Source organism: Microcebus murinus, chromosome 9 (genome assembly GCF_040939455.1).
Source record: "Microcebus murinus isolate Inina chromosome 9, M.murinus_Inina_mat1.0, whole genome shotgun sequence".
NCBI lineage: Eukaryota > Metazoa > Chordata > Mammalia > Primates > Cheirogaleidae > Microcebus > Microcebus murinus.
In genome coordinates this window covers 10332199-10355251 of record NC_134112.1, presented here as the reverse complement: position 1 = coordinate 10355251, position 23053 = coordinate 10332199, and the positions used below count along the sequence as shown (strand labels likewise).

Sequence of the window (23053 nt, the reverse complement as noted above, 5' to 3'; positions counted from 1 at the left end):
CAGCTGGGCCCAGCCTGTCTTCCTGGCACAAGGTTCTCTCCACAGGCAGCGGCGTACCTCAGGCACCTGGTGTGTAGGGATGAGTGGCAGATCTAAAATCCCTACCAGGCCCGAGACACAAGGGAGCTCGGTGACGTTGGGTCCCTTCTCTCCCTCGGAAGGCAAGGTCAGTCTGATCAACTTTCAGTATTAAATAAAACCAAGAAAATAAGATAAAATGAGCAAAACCGTGTTAGTGTGAGCTAAGGAGTTCAGTGTGAAATGACGGAATATTAATTTTCCTCTTCACCCCTGAGGTAGTGACTGCACCATCCTGGCCAGGACTGGCAGGGGAGGCCCCGGAGCTTTCCGCCCACATCCACGTGGGCGCCCCCGTGTTCAGCGAATATGCCCTGGGCCACAGCCTGGTTCAGAAGCCAGTCCCCTAGAGCCTTCAGTCAGAGGATGGGAGCTTCACTGGCCACAAGGAGGCCCATGTTCTAGGGACACAGTCCAGTTCTTCAGGCCCTTGGGCCACATGGGATGCTCTGCCTCTGACCAAAGGGGAGGGAACTTATCAAGGGCTGGCTGGATTCCACGCTGACAACTTTTGTGCTTTCCATTTGCAAAGGGAGCCATCCCGTCCTTGGCTGAGCTGGCTGCCAGCTGGCCCAGTGGGGAGCATATTTGAGGTGGGGGTGAGGGTCTGTTCCCCAAGCGCAGTGTTCTGGGCAGTGAGTTCTCTGTGTAGCAGCTGACGCTACACATTGTGTGGACACATTCCACACAAAACACTTCTCGACTGTTCTCCCTCCTGTACTCTTCAGGGGAAACTTATTGAAGATGCCTCTCTTTCTGGTGGGTTATTTCTAGGAGTTTGCTTGGCAATTCTACTCTTAAGCTTTTAAAACGTTCTTCATTCGGTCAAGAAATACTTCTCACACACCCAGGTCCTGCCCTCTGTGAGGGGTCAGAGGAGGCAGAACAAGTGAGATGGATACCCATGGAATGGGGGTAGGGGCACAGAGAGGGACAGCCTAGGATGTGAGTGAGGGAAGGAGCAGGTAGCAGCCTGGGCAGGTTCTGTGTCAGAGCCGGGTTACGATCTTGCATAAGCCATGTTCCGAGGCAATGGCAGGTGTACACCTGGAGACTGAGGGCCAAGAGCCTGGTGAGTAAAGGCAGCCCCCCAGTAGAACTGATTAGAATTCTGCACTCACCCCGAGCTTTCAGGTAACAAGCAGAATCCCAGAACCTGCTTAAAATCATGCAAGATCTATAGCTATATTCTTCTTTTTTTCCTGATCAAAATCTTATGGGACTTCTGAAAGCTGTGTGAAGTCTTGCCCAGGGCATTCAGACCAGATGGGAAATAACTTCTAACAATTTCTCATTCTGGTGTTTGCTGTGCACTTGGGCCTGGGACCTCAAGGCTACAGTTCACAGGTAACGACCACACATAGACAGAACTGTCTCAGCAGCAAATGTTACACACAGACCCAGAATTGCTTAAATACAGATTTATTGCAAACCAACACCGAAGAGCTGGAGCAGCTTTGCAGACTGGATACCCCACTCTCCTGGGCCCCTGGACAAGGGGCATGAGTCACCCTGCTTTCCTCGGACCTCAGCTGGTGGGACTTAGTGGCCAAACTGCAGTTGTCATGTCTAAAAAGAGAAAAAAGGCAGAGTGCACCAGTTCTGGAGGCTGGGCAGGTCCAGGGCACTGCCTCAGGGCACAGAATCACCCAACAGTGCACAGGGACAGGCTCCACAACCACACCAAGCACTGCACAGGGCACAAGGACCAGATGCGGGGTGGCTGCTCCTGCCACAGGGCCAATATCCAACACTGCCCCTCCGCTGCTCTTCCTAGACGCTGGTTTATCATTTATTAAAGCAGGGCAGGGAGTGGGGAGAAATGCACACAGAAAATAATATCAGGCAAAAAGAAGACAACTCACCACAGAAGTGAACAACTCTCAAAGTCTCCCAATAACAAGGTGCGGGGTATTTTCACCCCACTTACTCCTTCTGGAAGACTGCCCATGGGCTGGGGCCTAACTTGGGGACAGGGAAGACAGGAGACATACACACAGGCCCTGAGAGACCCCCTTTCATTAGGCAGGGAAGCTCTCATGAGACAGTAGTGTGCAAATCCTAGGACCTTTGATGGGAACTCCAGGAAAAAATGACAAAGGCTTTCTCAGGACCCTTCATAGGCGACAGAGTTCTGCTACCCAGGGTACAGACCTCTTCAGAGGGGCCTCACCAGCTCAGTGACAGGTATCAGACAACAAGGCTCTGATTCCAAGGTGGGTATTTGGGGCCCTCTGCTCTAGCTTCACAGTCAGACCCACAGAAAACTTCCCAGGGATGCTTCCTTACGAGGACTATCAGCCACCACTGTAAACCAGAAATCTACCCGCAAATGACAATACACCAGCTCCCTTCCACAGTCAAAGGTGGTAGCCTCTGGAAGAACCAATCACCAACTTACTCTCCTAGATAGCCCCTTTCCCCCAAGTATTCTCCGAGAGAGCCTGCAGGGGACAGGGTCCTTTCCCCATGACAGCAGGCTTCCTCAGCATCTGCAGGCCTTCATTCTCGCTGGCTGCAATGGCACCAGGGTGCGGAGACCTGCAGGATGACTTATCCATGCACTGAGCTGATGGCCAAGTGGATGGCACCGGGTAGTGGCAGCACCACATTCCTGGTAATGGGCACACAGAGTGCCACTGTGAGTACTTGGGGCACAGGCCAAGGCCCTGCCCCACAGCCCACGATTGGGTCTTCGCACCTTGGCTAGAGTCAGTCAGTAGCCATGGCTCAGGGCATAAGCTCAGGGGTCCTGAGGTGGTGGCCAGTCCCTGGAGAACTGGTAGGATGGGGCCATGAGCTCCAGGAAGTGCAGTTCGGCACCTGGCACAGAGGATGGGGACATGGTCGTCTTCACTTTCTCTGGCTCAGTCGTGGTGAGGCAATGTACCTTCAGGCCCAGTGCAGAAATTCCTCCTTCCAGAGGCCCCTCGAGGTCAAGGCTGCCAGGACCTTTGGCTGATGTGCTCTGCTGATGGGCTGCTGGACATGCTGTGGTCTCCTCCTGAGGGTGCTGGATCTCCACTCCTGCCCACATTTTAACACAGTGTACCCAAAGTGGAGGTCTCACAGGGAGCCAAGCAGAACATACCATGCAGTGATGGCTGGGCTTAGTTCACTTCAGCAAGAACCAAAGTAAGGCAGCCACAGTCAGACAACAGACAGAAGCCCCACTGCACCTAGGCCTGAGGCCAGAACCCCCCAACATCTAAAACATGCAAACAGGACTCCAGTTTCCACTGCTCTGCCCATGAGGCTGAGGCAGGCAGAGCACATTTACAAAGGGATGAGCATGACAGCATATGCACATACCCAACAGAGGTCAAGGGGCAAGGAGTTTCCCAAAGCAGCCCCAGAAACAGCTGCACAGCATGCCACGCTTGCATCATGCAAGCTCCAAGCTCCACACACTTCAACAACTTCAGCTTCACCTGAGAGCCCAACAACATCTCCACAGCCCCAACCAAAAGCAAAGCAAGCAGAATAACAGCATCGAAACAACAGCAAGCAAAGAGCAAGGAAGGAAACAAATGCTGCCTGCAGTGGCTGGTTGCTGTGGAGACAAAAGCATGTGATTCCCAGTTTCCTGGGATGTCCCCTTCTGCATTTCAAACACCTTCACTCAGTGTCGGCCACAGTGGCCAACATCCAGCAGCTGGCCCCACACCTTCTCTGGAACAGTCTGGAGATGCAAGGTCAAGGTGGAAGGCCTGGTTCATCCTTCATAGAGAGGATGGCTAGGGGTGAACAAGACGAGCGAGTCCCTGGAATGCAGGGAGCTGAGAAGGGCAGCTGAGGACAAGGCCTCTGCCCCCTGATGACAAGGGTTTTCCTTTCCTTCTGGTCATTAAAACTGCACAGCCCCGGGGGAGATGTTGAACATGGCCGGGTCGAATCGCTGGCCTCGGAAGGGAGAGCCTTCAGCATCCCACCCCTTCTTCAGCATCTCATGGACTTTCTACAAACAGAAAATAGAGAGATTAAAAGGGATCGCAAAGCACTGCATACCTTCTCCCAGAGCAGACTCCAACTGCAGGCACAGCCTTCCTGCTCCCTCAGGGTCTCGGATGTGCCTGGCAAGACCAGCTGGCCAGGGGACCATACTGCCCCGGGCAGCCTGCGACCAGGGGACGCACTGCAGACTGCACTCTCCACAGACTGAATTTCTAACCTCCATCTTCTGTCCCCAGCAAAGCACTGGCCACTCTCTATGGTTCAACTTCTGTCCCTTTTCCACCAGGACCTCTGTCCAAATTCCAAACAGGCTATAGGCCCTACAGTCCCACAGACACTAGCTGAAGTGTGCAGGGGGGTGTCCCACGCCCACGGGGGTTGTAGAGAAAGTACGCCTGGCCCAATGGGGACTAAGATGTACAGAGAAATTGGCCCAGCCCCACCAGAGACATGACTAGGGTGTGCAGAGAGGGTGCTTCTTCCTTCCCCAGGGAGGAAGTTCTCAGCACTGAGAACTACGTCATCAGACGATCCACGGCTGACCCAGGGTGTGACGCGGAGGAAGAGGCCGCAGAATGTCCAGTGGTGGACCTGCCAGTCAGGAATGCCCCACTGTTTCCTTGGAGTCAGAGTTGGTTGACTAAGCTCTTCCCAGCATGTGGCCTTTCTGGAACTATCTAGCCACCAAGAGTCAGCAGCAGGCCCAAGCTGGGTGACATACAACCAGGGGATATCAGGAAGACTGTACCCGTGAGGGAGAACCCGCACCCGAGCTGGTGGGCCCTCCTTCCTCACAGCATCTCTGCGTCCACCCTCGTCACCCAGCCCACAAGTGTGCTCAGGGCTGGGGATGACCTCACCTTTCTTCTGACCACAAGAGACAAAAGAAACCATACAGGGCTAGAGGTAACCCTACTGATGTGATCCACGGTCCCTGTTACAGAAAGCCCTGCAGAATGGGCCCAGAAGATAGACATCTCTTCTTTTGTTACAAGATTAACAGACTCGAGCAGTGTGGGCGACTCCTGGCGTCTGATGAGGCTCCTGGACTCTCAGCACCATGGCCTCTCCTTAAATAAAATACAACCTTCCTGACAAGAGGGCTTTCTTTTTCCTATTTTTAAAGCTAAGTAAGTCAGCAACAAGCATAGCAAAGACACTTAATACACATTAGGGGTTAACCAATATTACTTTCAACTTCCTACAGGCAACTCACATCAGAGACTTTGGAAAGACCATTTCAAGAGCAAGGGGCTGCGCTGCAGTGGGACCTGAGCAAGTGGCGCACATCAGGTGGCTGGGGAGCAGGGAAGGCTGCGGGAAGCCCCGTGTGTGCAGCCCTGAAGGCCTGGCCTACCCCTCTGCCCGCTGGAGGTGTGGGGCTGGACAGTCTCAACCAAATACAAGATTGGATCAACCAGATGACCTAAGCAGGTAGCCACACAAGGCCTCTGAACCCCTCAATGGAGCCCAAGCCAGCTGGAGGGCAAGTGAAAGCTGTGGAGCCCTGCAGCCACCACACCCTGGGACCTAGGTGGCTGGGTGGAGACTCGGTGTAGGAAGCTGACAGTGCAAAATGCAAATTAGGAGACTTGATCCTGTAATGAAGTGAGTCCAGGGCATCAGGGTCAGTGCTCAGACCTTTCCTGGGGCAAAGGTGGAGAGCAGGCATTCTTATGTGCCTCCAGATTCACTCTATGACCAGAGACCACGCTAATGCTGGTATCTGCCTGTGTAATGTCACAGCTATTGACAGTTAGGGTCAGCCCCACCAGGCTGGAGAGATCCTAGACATAGTCCCATTGGAGTGTAGACTGAGCCATGGCACCTGTACACCCCAAACTCCTTTCCCAGATGTGAGGATCCTGTACAAAAGAAATTAAATTAGGGAAAAGATGAAGGGTATCAGATTTGTTGACTATATAAAGAAGTTACCTCATAGTGACATAAAAGAATTTAAAACAATAAGAGAAAAATGTTGTTATTTCAAAATAAAAATGCTTCAACTACATGGCGTCTGTGGTGTTAGAAGCATAATTTGAAATTGTGGCAAATTTAGAAAACTCAGAGTTCACACCATAAATGGGCATCAATGCCAGCGCACACTGGTAACTGTGACTATGCCAATGTGCACGGCAGATGGAAGCTGACACGAGGACCTGGCCCTTTCCCATCCTCTCTCACTACTGAGGCCTGGTGATCCCAGCGAAGCGACCCTGACCACAGAACTCTCATGAGGGTCCCTGCCTGTGAGGTGTCCCTGATGACAACTGAGCAAATGTGGCTAAACTGCTACATGAGGCCACGTCAGGGCACAGACCTACCTTTCTAGGTCTGTTTCTGTATTCAATTAGAAAAAAGGCGGTTACAGTCACTAAGGACATTTTACACAGACCCTCTGATTTAGTTAGGGCTCCCTTGTTTTGAAGATCCTTCCCCAGGCCCTGTCAAACCCAGAGAGGAGCTGAGACTTTAGCATCAGCACCAGGCAGATGTTAGACACGCAATCATCCCTGAGCTACCACACGCCTGAGAGGTCGGTTTCTTACTACCTATAGCTATGGGCCAGGGACCTGGTGGCTCCCTGGCTGTTGAAGAGCTGGTCAGCCCTGGTAAGGGGGTCACCTCACCTTCGTGCAACCAGCCCTGGGCTCCTGCATATCACTGAAGGTCTTGCGTGCTCTGGGTGCTATGCTCTGGGCAGGGACACACATCCCCTTAAGAGTCAGCATGCTGCCTGGCCCATGGCAAGTCCACAGCAGAACAGATCTGGATTCAAAATACACAGCTCTTTCCATTAGACCATAGTGTCTTTAAGATTCTTCTTTGGATCCTTCCTAACTGGGTCATTGCCCAGTCCCTGGGTTCCCTAGTGCTGGGTCACAAGCAGCTGTACACTGGGTACAGGCAAGCCCCCCAGGGACTGTCACAGGGACCTTCTGTTCTACATTGGGTGCTGTAGTACCCTGGGGGCCAGGAAGGCAGTTTGCCCAGAGGACACCAACAGGACGACCCACTGTAGTGCTGTCAGAACAGGGTGACAGGGAGCAGAGAAGACACCAGCTGCATCCTGCTTGCACACATGTGCACACGTATGGTGTGTGGCACCACCATCTCCCACCTCTTGAGGCTGATCTGTCCCAGGCTAGCAGTGAAGATCTTGGTGTGAGTCTGAGGCCCAAAACCTGCAATGCCTGGAATGAACAGACCACGCTGTGCCTGGTCCTGGGCAGCAGGCTGTGTGACAACCACCAGAATGAGAAGCCCTTTGGCCTTTGGGAATGGAGAGACAAGAGCAGCTGCTTCCTGAGGAGGATTATTGATGAGATTACGAAGCAAAACTGAAATATTTTTTGGAAAGGGTAAGATTAAAATGGCTGGAATCTTAGTGCCATGAAGGCAGATCTGTATCTGTCCTCCTCACTGACAAGCCCTGGAGAAGGGCAAGAGTAGGCAATGTCAGGGCATCAGCACAGAATGCAAAATCAGGGGTTGGGGAGAGTGAGAGGAAGATCAAGAAGAAGAAAGGATACAAAGGAGAGTAAAAGGAAACAGGAAGAAAAGGAGGAGGAAGGAGAAAAGAAAAAAGAGGGCAGGGTCAGCTGGAGCCCCAACACCCTGTGCATGTCCTGGCACTAATGGCAATTCCCATGATAAGCAGGTATTATTGCTGGCTTTGCTTTTGACTTTTATGTTCTGAAAGAGACAAAAATCACAAGAAATTTGAGGACTCAGAGATGAAAACAGCTGTAGAGTATTCTAGCTTCTGCCTTGTCCCACAGCTAATGTCTACAGAAGATCTTACTGAGGCTCTGACAAATGCACAAATATAGTTCAGACCACAACAAATAATTTTTATCACTTATCTATAACTAAGACTCAGTGTTGGTGTCTGGGGAAGATTTGAGGAACTACCTACCCTTAGTCCCTCCATCCTGTGGCAGAAAGGGGTGCTTAGTAAGACTTCCTTCTAACTTTCAAGGCAGTGGGTGTCTGTCTATGTTCATGTTCTCTAGCCAAAACAGACTCTACCCTGAAGATCAACTTGTGAATACATTTCAGCCCTTCTGTGGATGGAGCACTGAACCTGGGAACAGGGTGGCAGACCCCTCATGTCCCTGCCTCCAACTGCTGCCACAAGAAGCCCCACCCATAGGGCAAGGGTCCAAAGACTGGACTTTCACCTAGTGACTACAGGCAAACACAGCATAACTAGATTGAAATGTGACCAGGTAGGTATGGCTATCTAAGAAACTGAGATGATTTGAGCAAGCGCTGCAGTACTGCCTGAGGCCACCACAACCTGTGCAGGGACATGGGCCAAGCAGGGGTGTCCTTTAACCTTGCTGTGCCCTAGGGTGGAAAAGGGGGCCAAGCTGAGAGGAACATTCTCTCCTATGGAAACTCAAGCCAGGGCGGGTAGGGATAGAACAGAAAGATCTGAAATCAGATGAGAGATCAAATCCCACTCCTGCTGCTTGAGCTGCTGTGGGACCCTGAACACATTCCTGTGACCTCAATAACTCAACATCTCTATTGTAAAAAGCAGACAATCTTTTCAGGGCTTTGTGGGTTCCCAGCCTGGCTGTATGTACTAAGTGCTCACTACATGTGGCAGGGCTGGCATTCCTCTCCACAGGCTCCTGGACTTCACAGGAGCAGGATGGGCTTGTCTGAGAAGACAGGTTAGAGAGGACACACACAGTGGCAGAGCTTGCAGAACCACCGAGGGGGAACGTGCCACACCAGAAGGCAAGACTGGAATAATTCAAGTAAACCACAAAAGAAGGCTCCTCCAAAAGACCAACAGGAAAACATGCGAATCTGAGTGGCTTTGGGAGGTGGGGGGGGTGTCTGTGTTTATGGAACAAAAACAAGGAGACTGCCCCACGCCCAGCAGCTGACCCATCCCTACCGACCGGAGGCTGCACTTGGTCCACACATGCCCTGCCATGCTGTGGCCCAAACTCCCAGGCTGTGTATATGGGACATGGGGAGTTAAGAATAATCTGAGGAAAGCCACCTTTTCTTCCCTAAATAGCTACTCTTGGGATTGTTAAAATAGGAAGAACAAACGTATACATCTAATTAATCATTCTGTTTGTTGAGGCATACTCCACACTGGGCGCTATGCTGGTCAGACATGAACCTTCTTCCTCCTACTCCCCAACCTACCACTGACCTCACAAAGTCCTCACACACAGGCCTGACATCTGGAAACTGGCCCTGCAGCCTGGTGCCTTCCCTTCCTCCACCAAGGGTCCAGGGGAAGAGAGGAGGACACACATGTGGCTGAGGCACAAAGGCGAGAGCCATCTGTACATTCGAGGTTATTAGGCACGTGAGAGCAGTGCACTTCTCAAGACACCTTCAAGGCCCTGCTACCTGGGCTCTTGGCATGTGTGTGAGAATATGGCTGGAAGATCAGAGTGCCCTGTCCTCAGGCAGTGATCAGGGGACAAGAGCAGGTAAGACAGATCCCTTGCTGAGCCAGGACACAGCAAGGCAGCCCATCTGCACACCCTCTTCTTCCCCACCAGCATTGCCAACCCTTCTGTTGCTGCTTGGCCTTGTCACCAGCACAAGGGCCAAAGGGCAAGTTCTCCATGAGGACTGCCATGCTCGTACCAGCTCATGGCTCTGTGGCTTGCCCTGCAGCTTCTGGTGATAGTCGAAGGTGAGCCTGTCCAGCACCGCCTGCTCCTCCTCATCCACAGTGGCCATGGAGCGCTCCTTGTTGATCTTGTCAATGTCGATGGGTTCTTCTCCCTCCAGGATAGCATTCCACCAATACTCGCCCACCTTGCTCAGGTTCACCTAGGGACAAGCAGGGCAGAGACCTGCATCAGGGTCAGGAGACACAGCAGAGCCAGGGCTGGGGAAAGAGCATAGCCTGCTGAGAAACAGGCGCCCAGCCTGACCCCAGGACCAACTGTACAAAGGGTGGTGGCAGACAGGAAGGTGTGCCAGGATCCAAGGCAGCATCCTCTGAGCCTGAGGATGTATCTGCTGCCTGTGCTAACACATCCTGGTGAAGAGCTAGGGTAGAGGTGGGGCGTTTGAGGGGACTGGCATTCTGGTAAGTGCCTTTGTCTTTCTTTACCAGGCCCTCGATCCTCAGAGACAGGACAATGCCCACCCCGAGCACTCACCTCACCTACTCTCACTGAGAGAAGATGTTTTCCAAGATCCCTGATACACCCCTGTGCCAGGACCTGCCCCAGGCCATTCCAGCCTGCCACCCGACACCCACCACAGTAGGCCTCGCTTAGTTCTTATCAACCACCTCCCTCTTCAGTGATCTTTCTTGTTTCCATGACCTACCCTCTTGGGAAGAAGCTAGGATCTGCAAGGGCTCAGCCTGATGCACCACAGAATCTCCTAGGGACCCTTCACCCCCTCGAAAAGAGCCCCACCCCACTTCCTCCCTGGGCCAGGCTTGCTGCATGGATATGTCCTCTCCAGCCCCAGTCCTTGAACCTCCAATGGTTTGTAAAGGAAGAGCCACCATAAACAGCCACTAAACCTGGTCTGAGCCTGCCTGGGCACCACTGCAGGGATGGCCACAGATTCACCCCTAGTCAAAGGAACCAGCATTCACCCACTCACGATATAGCCCTGTACTGGGGTCTGGGAAATTCATGTCATTACCACAAAAACCCAAAGCCAAGTAGAATGGCCATATGGGAGCAAAGATGAGAGGTGTTGTATGAAGTTGTTGCCCAAGTGCCCCTGGCTATTTGGCTTGTCACAGAGACACAGAGAAATGCCCAGGCCACACCATCCCCTATGATCAGGGGTCATGGGGTCACACAGACAGCAAGGACACTAGCTGCATGCTGCGTGGTCAGTGCTGAGCTCATAGGGAAATTCTTGGGTTTGCTCACTTTCTCCTAGAACTGTCCATTCCCTGATGGGATGAAAACACTAAGTTATTCACAGAAAAAGGGAAGAGGCAGCAAAGAGCCAGCAAGTAAGAACTGCTCTTGCCCATGGAAGTGCAGCCACCAGGAGGAGTCATACTAACCAGGTGGCTGAACCCTGACAAGCTACACTCAGGGTAATGTTGACAGCTGGGAGGCCACAGTGAGTCAGCAGGATGCCCTGTGCCCCAGGAAGAGGACTGAAGACTCTGGCATTCACAGGCTTGAAAGCAGTGTCCTAACACAGCATCTCCTGCCTCTCTACCCCCAAGCCCTGCTGCCCAAACCCACCAACACCACAGAACATACTCAGTGCCTGACCCTGCAGAGCCAGGAGTTAGTCCCAAGAATGCTCTCTACTAATGAGGAAGGTGGGCACTGACAAGGAGTGGGAGGGCAAGAAGTGGAGATTTTCCACTATTGGGAAAGGACAAAAAGCTACAATCATGATCTGACACAGGCATCTCAGAAATCTTCTTGTCTGACGTTCCCTGCGCAAACGGGCAGTTGAGAGCAAGAAGTCCTCCCTGCCCCGCCAGCTCTGCTCAGTAAATGCTGCTGCTCTGCCAATGCCCAATTTCAATTTAGAATAAAGTTTCCATTTCCAGATACTCTGCTCAGCTAGCTTGTCACTGACTTTACAGTCAGGGGGGAACCTGACTCACCCTCAGAGATCCTAATGTTTAGAACTTCACCCTGTCTTACAGAGCGGATGCAATGAAAAACCTTCCAAGTGGAAGATACATTGTCTTCCCTATTCCACGAAAGACTCTGAGGAACTGTAGATCTCTGGAAAGAAGAGATCCTTTAAGTTTTTTACTTTTATCTTCACTAGTAATTAACATTATTAAAATCCACATATCAAGTCCTGAAAGCCTCGGAAGTTAGGGCCTTTCCTAGATAGCCCAGCATGAAACAGCAGGACAGAGCCACACTCAAGCTGACAGCCCCACCAACAGCACTGCGAGGCCAGGGGACCGACCCGCATACTATCCAGGGGACTCTGCCATTGCTCTTCCGCCTTTTTATACACTCCATGGGGTTTCATGGTCCAGGTCCAGACTCACACCCAGACTTCAGGGCTCTGTGGGCACAGTGGGAGACAGATCTGAGGATAATGAACCTATGGCCTGAAGGAGGGAGGGGGTTCACCTCTGAATCCTGTGTCTACATGTGTACTTCACAAACCCAACAAAAATCAAGAAGAGGCTGGGCAAGGTGGCTCGGGCCTATAATCCTAGCACTCTGGGAGGCCCATAAGAAGGGACTGCTTCAGATAAGGAGTTCAAGACCAGCCTGAGCAAGAGTGAAACCCCGTCTCTACTAAAAATAGAAAAAATTAGCTGGGTGTGGAAGCGCATGCCTATAGTCCCAGCTACTTGGGAGGCTGAGGCAGGAGGATCACTTGAGCCCAGGAATTTGAGGTTGCAGTGTCCAGGCAACAGTGTTAGACCCCATCTCAAAAAAAAAAATATATCAAGATGAGTCCTGTATTACTTTTTCATCAGATATATTTGATCTGTAGTTAGATTTCATAAAATTTAGAGTTGAAAGAATAGATTAAAATGCTCCAAAATACTTAAAAGTTTTCCAATATCTAAATCAAGTAGTTTTAAAATTAAAATTAAAAATTCAGTTCCTCATTCATGTGAACTACATGTCAAGTGCTCACTCAGCCACCACACATGGTCACTGGCTACTGTACTCGCCAAGATGGCTATCCTTGCTCACATACATCACGTGTCCTAAAGGAGATGTGAGCACACTTTACTTGAAAAAACATTTTTTAAATTGAGACAAAATTTATATAACATGAAATTTACCATTCAAAAGTGGACAATTCAATGGCATTTAGTACATTCACAATGATGTGCAACTATCACCTCTATCTAGTTCCAAAGCCATTTCATCACCCCAAAAAGAAGCCCTATAGCTATTAGCAGTTGATCCCCACTTTGCCCTACTCCTAATGGTCCCCCTCCAACCAGTCCCTGGCAATTATTAATGATTGTGTCTCTATAGATTTGCCTGTTCTGGACATTTTACACAAATGGAATCACACAGTATCTGTCTTTTTGTGTCTGGCTTATTTCAACTTAGCATAATGTCTTCAATGTTCATCCATGTTGCAGCATGAATCAGAACTTCATTCCTTTTTCAGCCCCAGTAAAATAACAAGACCTCGTCACTACAAAAAATAAAAAAAATTAGCTGGGCATGGTGGCGTGTGCCAGTAGACCCACGCAGGAGGCTGAGGCAGGAGGATCGCTTGAACCCAGGAGTCCAAGGTTGCTGTGAGCTATAACCAAATGCACTCTAACCCAGGAAACAGAACGAGACTCTATCTCTTAAAGAAAAAAAGAAACAAAGAAAAAGAAGATAAAAAGAACTTCATACATTTTTAAGGCTGAATAATATATTCTATTATATGAAATATTATGTGTTTATCCATTGATGGACATTTATGGTGTCTCCTCTTTTTGGCTACTGGGAATAATGGTGTTATGAACATTCATGCACAAATATCTGTTCAAGTCCCTGCTTTTAATTCTTCTGAGAATTTACCTAGGAGTGGAATTCCTGGGTCATATTGTCTTTCTATGATTAACTTTTTGGAGACCCACTATACTGTTTTCCACAGCAGCTGCACCACTTATATTCCTACCAGCAATGCACAGAGTTCCCATTCTGCATATCCTCAGTCAATGACACTTGTTATCTTCTGTTTTTTGATTACAGCCATCCTCATGGGTGTGGCTGGCACCACTGGTCTTTTATCCTGACTGTATACAAATAGGCCTGCCTCCTCTGTCTTCTGGCATTGCTCTATAACCTAGTGGCCTGCCTTTAGCCCTGAGGGAGCAGACAAAACCCAAGGTATCTTCTATAGAGGTTCTTATGAAAGCTCTGGAAGACCAAGGTCTCATTTGCAAAATTTTACTAATCCTGCAGGGCCATTTTCTGACACCTGGTACAGGATGCAGTGCCAAGAGGACACAGGTAAAATGTTCCTGGGATGGAGTTTAAGGGTCCCTATCTAAAAATAACACCTGTGATAAAGTAGTCCAATGGTTTAACATTTGGTTTTGTTTTTTATTTTAACATTTTGTTACTTTTTTAAAAGTCAGGTTTGTGGAGAAATAGTTTGCACATAGTAAATCACCCTTTTGAGATTACATCTATACGAGCTACAATCAACCTATACCTCAAAAGCCCCACTTCCCTTTGCCCATGATGCTTGTTTTGCCATCTAGCCTGTGTCTGTGCTCAGAATGTCTCACACATGGAATCACAAAGCATGCAGCCATGTTTGTATCTGCTTCCTCCTCTGAACATGGTGGCTCTGACACTTGGAAACACCATGCTCCATGATATGGGAAGACCACACCCCATCTTATCCAGTGTTTGGTGCTGTCTTTTTAGCAGCCATTCTAATAGGTGTCAAAGGGCATCTCATTGTAAGTTTTTTTTGTTTGTTTTTTGAGACAGGCTCTCACTCTGTTGTTTGGGCTGGAGGGCAGTGGCGTCATCATAGTTCACTGTAGCCTCATACTCTTTGGCTCAAACAATCCTCCTGACTCAGTCTCCTGGGTGTACCACAAGGCTGGGCTAATTTTTTAATTTTTTGTAGAGACAGGGTCTTGATATGTTACTCAGACTGGTCTTGAACTCCTGGCCTCAAACCAATCCTCCCGCCTCAACCTCCCAGGATTACAGGTGTGAGCCACCCCACCTGTCTTACTGTGGTTTTGACTCTCACTCCCCTTAATGACTCGTGATGTTGAGCTTCTCATGTGCTTATTGGCCATCTCATTTTTTTAACATTTTGTTTGGAAATAATTTCAAGCTTAAAGTTGCTAGAATAAGATAAGTATAAAGATACCCATACAGGAATTTAACATACAACTAGCTTGCTGTGCATTTGTAATTTATGTATAATACATAATAACATAGTATCTTCTCTGAACCATTTAAGAGAAGGTTGTATCCATCATGGCCCTTTGCCCCAAGTTACTTCCTAAGGATAAGGAAGTCCCTTTATGTTTTATGGAGCACGGTTCAGTCTAGGGTCCTTACTGGATCTTGGAGGTCCTGTCCCCTCTAATTTGGGATACTTCTACAGCATTTCTCTTTCCTCAGTGTCTCCTCCTGACAAACTTAAGTGTGCAGGCCCAGCAGGACTTACATATGTCCCACTTGCAGGTATACGACATCCACACCCCTGGTGGGTGGCTGTTCACTCATGCCACTTGGCTAAGATGAAGTCTGACCGCTCCACTATATTTACTGGTTCTCAAACACTGTCCTCCATGGAACCCCCTGGCACAGCACTTGCCTGGTCCTATTTCCCCCACAAGGGCTAGAAAATTCTGACTTTCTGGCTCCAGTCCTTCCACACAGACCAAGTAGCTTAGATGCCTTACTAAAGCAAGTGTCTTCTCTGCAATAAAGTTATTTATCTATTTGCTGTCAGTACTGACTCCTGGATTCCTGACTCTCGGTGGCTTATAACGCATTACCATCCTTAATTATGCTTAATTATTTCAGATGGTCTCAGACAAGGTTGTGGGAGGTCACTATGACCTTATGGCACCCCATCACTTCCTTGGCATGTTCTCACTTTGCAGCATAAGATGCTTCAGGTTCCTCTTGTATCTTACCCAGCCCCAGTCCTATAATCCACTTCTCTGAGGAACCCCAGACTGCAGGCTGAACAGTGTTCCCAGTATGTCCTCACAGAAACTTCAACCTCAACGTGAATAAACTTACCTCAGCATCCCCCGATCTGTGCTGATGACTCACCAGCATTTATATCCCTTTCCTTCCTTAGTAACGGAACCTCATTTCTATTCAGGGAAGCAATGTGCCCAGTGAGGACGACTTTACTCCTCACAGCTGCCCGTGTGATCAAGCTTGGGCCAATGAGGCCTACGGGAACGTTGTGGGATGTTCCTTCCGGGAAGGCACCTCGGAATGAAGGCAGTAACAGGGTGAGACAACAGAATGTGGCGGAGGTCCAGAGCACCTGCTAAGCACCTGCTGCTAGGGGAATGTGGGCCATACTGGGGCGGACCCTTCCCAGGACATGCCACAAGTCGGCACTATTATGGGCCATTTCCTGGTTTTTCATGTTGTCAACTATTTCTTTGAATTTAAAAATTAGAAATAAAATTAAGACGTTGTATAAGCCTGACAGGACATGCCACGGTCTGGGTGTGGCTGGAAGGCCCATGTGCTCCAGGGAGAGGGGACGACAAAGCCATGCTGAGCTGTGTTCCTTCTCCTCCCACCACACAGAGAGGAGGAGCCTGCCCCATCCACAAAGAAACAGCTTCAGCTCTGCTCAGCAAACTGCATCCACTCTCGCTGGAACAGGCTGCCTCAGGCTACCGCCTTCTGTTGAATCCCCAAGCTTCCGCTCTTCCCTACTAGAATAGATATGAAGCATTCTGGCTCCCCCTGAAAAACACCGAGGGCTCTCCACAGTGATGGCATTTGCACTGAAGGCGTGTGACGGCTCATGTTTCATTTTACATACTAATTTCCAGGCTTTGGGTTCTTGCCAAAATGCCAAAGTAATTTAATCTGTAGTTTCCACTCTGAATTTATGAAGAAGTATGTTAAGTAATCCATAAGGACAGCCTTGTGGGGCCAGGAAAGGTTGCCAAGACTCTGGATGGCAGCTCACCAATAAGGAAAAGTAGACAATAATCCACTCATCCTCACAATTGTTCCAAGAGGAACAATTGGTGGTATCTAGAAAAACTAGCAGAGATAAATGAAAATTAAAACTCCACTGTTGGTGGGAACATGTGGGAACAGTTATACACGTCATTGGCAACACCCCAGAAACAATTCATCCTCTAAGGAGAACCACACGGCAAACAGCTCATGGACTGTAATTGCCCTGGAATTCCACTTTTGAGAAATAATAACCTAAATTAAGGGGGAGGGGTGAATGCAGCTTGTACAAAAACACTCACAGGGTTCAAAAATCATAAACAAATATACTACAGTGAGTTTTAAAGCCTGAGCTTCAAAGTCCAACTTCTCAGAGAATACTGTGGACTATTTCACTGATTTTCAATGACTTCTGTCTGCATTATGTCAGCACGTGAAGAGGTGTATGTGGAATGGCATTCAACTCACACACAGCTATGATAACCATCTCAAACACAGCCATGTCTAAGAGCCCCTGCAGCAGAGGGTGGCCCTGCCTGCCTGTAGCTGGCCACAACAGTGCAGAGGGCAGCCTGGCAGCTCCCCCAGCAGCAGGAAGAAACGAGGACGATGCACAAATCAACTGCCTGGGTTCTGAGACTGAACAAGCCATGGGGAAAAGGAGCTGGTGCCGTTGCCACGGCTGATTTTACATCTTGGTAACCAAGAAAGGAGCTTGCCTTAGTCAAGAAATCTCATTTAACATTCTGAAGCGTGGGAGGAAGGGAGGGAGGCAAGATCTGTCATACAGTTTTAGCTGCCACCCCTGCCTGCCCTGACTGGCTGATGTGGGATCCACAACACAGGGAGGAGGCTGCATGGAAGGCAGCTGGGAAGTGAGGGGCATGTCTGCACTGGCCTACTGTGAGGTCAGAAGGTCAGAAACTCTAACCAGGAGTCTGGGGACAGACATGGGGGCGGGGAGTGGCAGCAGAGATCCGGATGCCATCTCTCTCCATCCCTCTTGTCTCATGATGCCGGGCTGCACAGCTGTAATGTGATGGGAGCCCTGCCTGCACTAGTGTTCTGGGGCTGCCTAACCATAGACCGGGGACTTAAAGCAAGATAGATGCATCCTCTTCCAGTTCTGCACACCAGAACTTGGAAATCAAGGTGTCAGCAGGGACATGCTCCTGTGAAGACACTAGGGGAGGATCCTTCCTGCCATTTCTAGCTTCTGGTGGTTCCAGGTGTTCCTGGGCTTGTGGCTGCATCATTCCCTCTCTACCCCATCTTCACACGGCCTTCTCTCTTCTGTGTCTATCTGTGACCTCTTCTGTTTATTATAAGGTGGTTGTCACTAGACTTAGGCCCACCTAGATAATCCAGGATGCTTTCATCTTGAGATCCTTAATCACATCTGCAAAGACCCTTTTTCCAAATAAGGCTACATTCACAGGATATCTTCTGGGGCCCTTTAGACCAGAGCCCTCAACTTACTTTCCTTAACCACTCCCAGCACCTGCAACAGGGTTGGGCACTTAATGGTAAGAAACCAACAAACATCTGGAGATCAACCAGACTAGGGTGCTCTGCCTTGTCTGAAGGATGAGAAATGGAAGTCCAGCAGGGCTAAAGTGATGACCAAAGTGAGGCAGCTGGTTGGCAGGGGGATGTCACCTAACACCAGGCCTCTTGATTCATATGCAGCTCCTCTGCGTCTACGGGTTCAAGGGACACAGCGCACCAGGTTATAGCAGATGTGGCAAATGGAAGACAGATAGGATCTTTGTGAATCAAAGCAATCTGCTTATGGATTTATAATTATTATTACAGATATGTGATCAGAGAAAAAATACGGCCCCAAAGGGTCACAAGTAAATAAATAATTAAATTGAGAACACAACAAACCCCTTAGTTCCCATATATAGTAATGTTTCTATGATATATTCTGAATTTCCTGTACTAGAGGCTACATGGTCAGGAAGGGGGTGGAGTCAGGCAGATCCTGGCATGGGAAGAAGACTCCAATGCTCTACAAAACTCCTCTTTATTCAGGGACTTTATTTCTCACAAGTGAAGCTGCACTAGAAATGCAAAGCCATCTACTGAGAATAAATGCACAGTTAAGGGACCACTACTACTTATGTAAATGTCTCAATTCTAGAGGGATTTTCTACCCTACCCCTGCCAAATTTAGTGGAGAACATACAGAAGCCATGTTCATGGGCGATGACAGGCACCCTTTGGTCTACAGCTGGTTCTGCTTTATTTCTATAAACTCTTTGAGTAGCAGGTGCTTGGCCAAAGCTAAGCACCTAACTACAAAACCTAAAGGCTGCCAGGGCACAAGTGAAGCCCAGGTGTGGGTTTGTGGTCTAGCACCACAAGCCCACACCTGGCTGGTCCCAAAGGGCTCTTTCCAGTGCTCTGAGGACTGGGAGTGCCTCAGGAAGGCTTGGCCCGTGCATGGGGAAGGAGGTGTGGGGGTCCCAGTGTGGTTTTCAGAGGCATGTGGTAAAGTTTCAGTGTTGGTTCCCCATGTCAGGTAAATGTGAGGTGCAGCCATCAGGTAAGTTGGGGGCACTGTGCCTAGAGAGGAGGACTGAACATTCCACTCTTATACATGGGCCCCCTGGGCTACAGTGTGATCCCTGCAAGCCTTTCCCCACCTGTGTGTGTGTGTTCTGCTTGAGCCTAGGCTTCACTTGTGCAGAACCAGCTGTAGACCAAAGGGTGCCTGTCATCACCCATGAACATGGCTTTGGAATATCCATGAAGTAGTCAGGGTTACCTTTATCAATGAAAATCCTTAAGAGGAGAGGTATATAGTAATAATTACATATCTATAGAAATAATATAATGTAAAAGGAATCATCAGTACATTGATTATAATCACAACAGATTCTGAATACAGTGGCTATGGGCTCAGAGACCAGCGACTAAGACTGGCTTCTGTGTCAAAGCATGTATAAAGTACAACCAGACCATGTCAGGAAGGCTCACCAAGAACTCCCCACTTAGAGGGAACCCGCACAAGTGAACTGAGACTCACTCCACACTCTGCAATGAGCTCAAACAATGGAAGGCAGAAGAGTCAAGGCCAGTGTTTTAAGGCAGGGCTGTCCCTGACTTCAGTCCACAGAGACAGTAGCCCCAGGATAACAGGACTGCCAGTGCAGTCTGGGCAACTAGAGTAGCCAGGGCTGCCCCTGCAGAGGGCGAGGCAGCCGTTACTCATGCTCTCACACCTTCAGAGCCATGTGAAACTCAAGTGAGGCAGAGGCCATGAGGACACCTGTAAATGTCAAATGATACAAAGGAAAGGAACAGGTGGTACTCACAGGAGCCCACAGCTTGGGAAAAGGCTCCATGATGTGTAAGTAACGCACAAGATTCACATGTTGGGAGCGAAGAGATGAGGGACTGAGTTGCCGCATGATGGGGAGATCATCACAGCATTCACAGGCAGAAGAAAAGCACTTCTCTAGTCTCTGGTTGCTGAATGGCACCCAGCAGGGGAAGCACAACAGAGCAAGATTTTGAACAAGAACTGCTGCCATCTGCCACTGGCCATCAACAGAGGTGGGCCCTGAGTGGCCAGGCGAGTCAGAACCAGGGACAGGCCCAACCTAGCCCCACTGTTGGAAACTCCACACACCACATGTGGGGCCTCAGAAGACCCTGTTTAGGATGAAACACTCACTAGGAGAGGGAGTGGTCAGGGCCATAGCAGCACCAAGAAGCATGCTGTCTGTGCCAAGATCAGCTCCACCACCGCGCAGCCCAGAGTGAGCTCCACTTTCTAGACTTAATAGTGAGACCAGGGTTAAGGTTGGTCCAGGTTCCCACGGCACTGACAAAATATTCTTCATTCAGTCCCTGGCCCACATGTCCTTCCAAGCATGAGGGAAGCCAGGACAGAGCTACTGTGGGTACCTCTGAGCTACTGAATGGCAGTCTGACCCTGCTTGTCAGTACTGGCCAGGGCAGCCCAGAGAGAAGCCTATCCCTACTAAGCATGTCTTAAATCTGAAGAAACTGAAACAGATAATTTGTTTCCTTATTGCATACTTATTTATTGCACAAATGAAGAATATGTTTGTATACAATTCTGAAGTTTTTTTGTCCCAAGATTTATTATTTTTCTTTTCATCTTTATCTCTTTTACCATGCCCTGGTTAAGCCCTTCAGTAGGAGGAAAGAGAAAACAAGTTAGTCCAGAATATGCTGCACCTTGATTTTTCTGTAGGAGGCCTCCACTTGGGCACCAGCACAGTTACCACTGACAGGGCTCAAAGCCCTCACAGGATAAAGCTGGATGCAGTGGCACACACCTCTAATCCCAGCTACTCAGGGGGCTAAAGCAAGAGGATTGCTTGAGCCTAGGAGTTCAAGGCCAGTCTGGGCAACATAATGAGACTCAGTTTCTTTAAAAAAAAAGGAAAGAAAGAGAAAGAAGGAAGGAAGGAAGGAAGATGGACGGACAGACAGGAAAGGAAAAGAAAGGACAGGACAGAACAGGAAAGGAAAAGAAAAAGTGGCAGCTCTCACAGGGGAGAGGGGATGAGCCACCAACAGATCTGCCCAGGGGTGCAACCCAGTTTGTGAGAGTCTGTTAACTGGCCACATGTGAGCTATTCATTTGGATTCATTCCTTAATCTCACTGTCATGAACTCTCACCTATGCCTAGCCAGAAGCTGAGTGAGGAGAGCTGCTTGGTCAAAAGAGTCTGCTTGTCTGAATTTATTTATTTTGCTTTTTTTTTTTTTTGAGACAGAGTCTTGCTTTGTTGCCCAGGCTAGAGTGCCGTGGCGTCAGCCTAGCTCACAGCAACCTCAAACTCCTGGGCTCAAGCAATCCTTCTGCCTTAGCCTCCCAAGTAGCTGGGACTACAGGCACACGCCACCATGCCCGGCTAATATTTTTCTATATATTTTTAGTTGGCCAATTAATTTATTTCTATTTTTAGTAGAGACGGGGTCTTGCTCTTGCTCAGGCTGGTTTCAAACTCCTGACCTTGAGCGATCTGCCCGCCTCTGCCTCTCAGAATGCTAGGATTACAGGCGTGAGCCACCGTGCCCAGCCTGTTTGTCTGGATTTATTAACTCTGTACTCTCCAGATTGGCATCTGTGAAAATCAACCTGCCTTTTCATTTTCAATTTACTTGTTTTTGCCTTAGATGTAAGGAGAGAGAAGCTCTCGGGAATGACCAGGATCTCAAGGGGCCAGAGCTCAAGGGTCCGTGGCAGTGCACTGTAAACAGTGTGCAAAATGCTTGGGAAAGTCCTTCTGCCCCAACTGCTAAAATTAACAGCACTGCTTAAGTGTAAAGAGACTCACTGGTCAAAAGGGGTGTCACAGCAGGTTCAAAGTCTCTGCACACAGGCGCCCACACTTACCAAAACGCACTTCCCTGGCTCAAGGCTCCAGAGGGAACTTTCAGTGTTGATCTTGTGAGTAAGCTTCCCTTCCATGAGGACGCGCTCCCCATTTTCCTCCAGCATGGCCACACGGATGGAGCCACTGCTAAGGGCCACCGAGACCTGGGAACACAGAAGAAAATCAACTCCGGTGTGAGGCTGGCATGTTGTACATTGGAAGGGATGATGGTTTCCAAGGTACCTGATCACACACCAAACACTGTCATTGGGATCACCAGGCACCTCAGTGAAGAAAACCATATTGGCCTAATTTACACTCAGAGAAGGCCACAAATGGTCAACTCCTTCAGGTAAATGCACCAGAAAACCTTGGTAACGTAAGGTACTATGGTGGAAGTTGCTAGTTTTTTACCCAAATCCCTTCCCTATTCTTCAGTTAGGGGAGATCAATTCTCACAGCAGAAGGCAAGCAGAAAAGAGACGGAGACAGGTGGTGGGTGCTTCCCCCTCACCTCCCCTTGTGGCTATCTGAAAGGTGCAGGAGCCTAACCCAGGACAGCAACCAAGAGAGCTGAGCAGCCACATACATCATGTGCCCATCCCAGCACTGCTGTGCAGAGGACAAGCACTACCTCGTCCTTCCATGAGCCATTGCACTGCTTTGTGACTACAGCTTGGTCACAAAGACCCAGACCAGTTCTTGTGGTTTTGCATTTTGTCTTGGTTCTTTATGAAACCCAGCCTCTTCAAGCCTCAGTTTATGCTCCTCCCTCTAAGCTAGTCCTGGCAGAGACTGCCCATGTACCCTCCTCACTGCCCTGGGAATACCTCTCCCTGCTGGGAGCATGGTCCTCTTTCCTTCATACTATCTATCCCAGCCAATAAGACTGTATCCCAGGAGGTTTGTAAGGTCAGTAATTAGGAGAGGAAAGAAAACAAAACTCTTGTTTACATAAGTGTTTTGTAATGTAAGAATCTTTTTATAAAATACTAAATAGACACTGGAGGCCAGTACTTAAAACATTTTTCTAATAGGTATGTGGAATCAAAC

At 49.2% G+C, this 23053-nt stretch overlaps 1 protein-coding gene across 1 annotated transcript in view; it reads right to left on the bottom strand.

Annotated features, from left to right (window-relative positions):
- Positions 1–1484: 1484 nt before the first annotated feature.
- NUDCD3 (NudC domain containing 3) overlaps positions 1485–23053 on the bottom strand; it is a 99790-nt gene continuing 78221 nt past the window's right edge. Inside the window, exons 4-6 of the mRNA XM_012763368.2 lie at positions 22021–22164; positions 9661–9849; positions 1485–4036 (exon numbers count right to left, since the gene is read on the bottom strand). Of these exons, the coding sequence (XP_012618822.1) occupies positions 3926–4036; positions 9661–9849; positions 22021–22164 (444 nt within the window). The 3' untranslated portion in view covers positions 1485–3925. The remainder of the gene's footprint in view (positions 4037–9660; positions 9850–22020; positions 22165–23053) is intronic.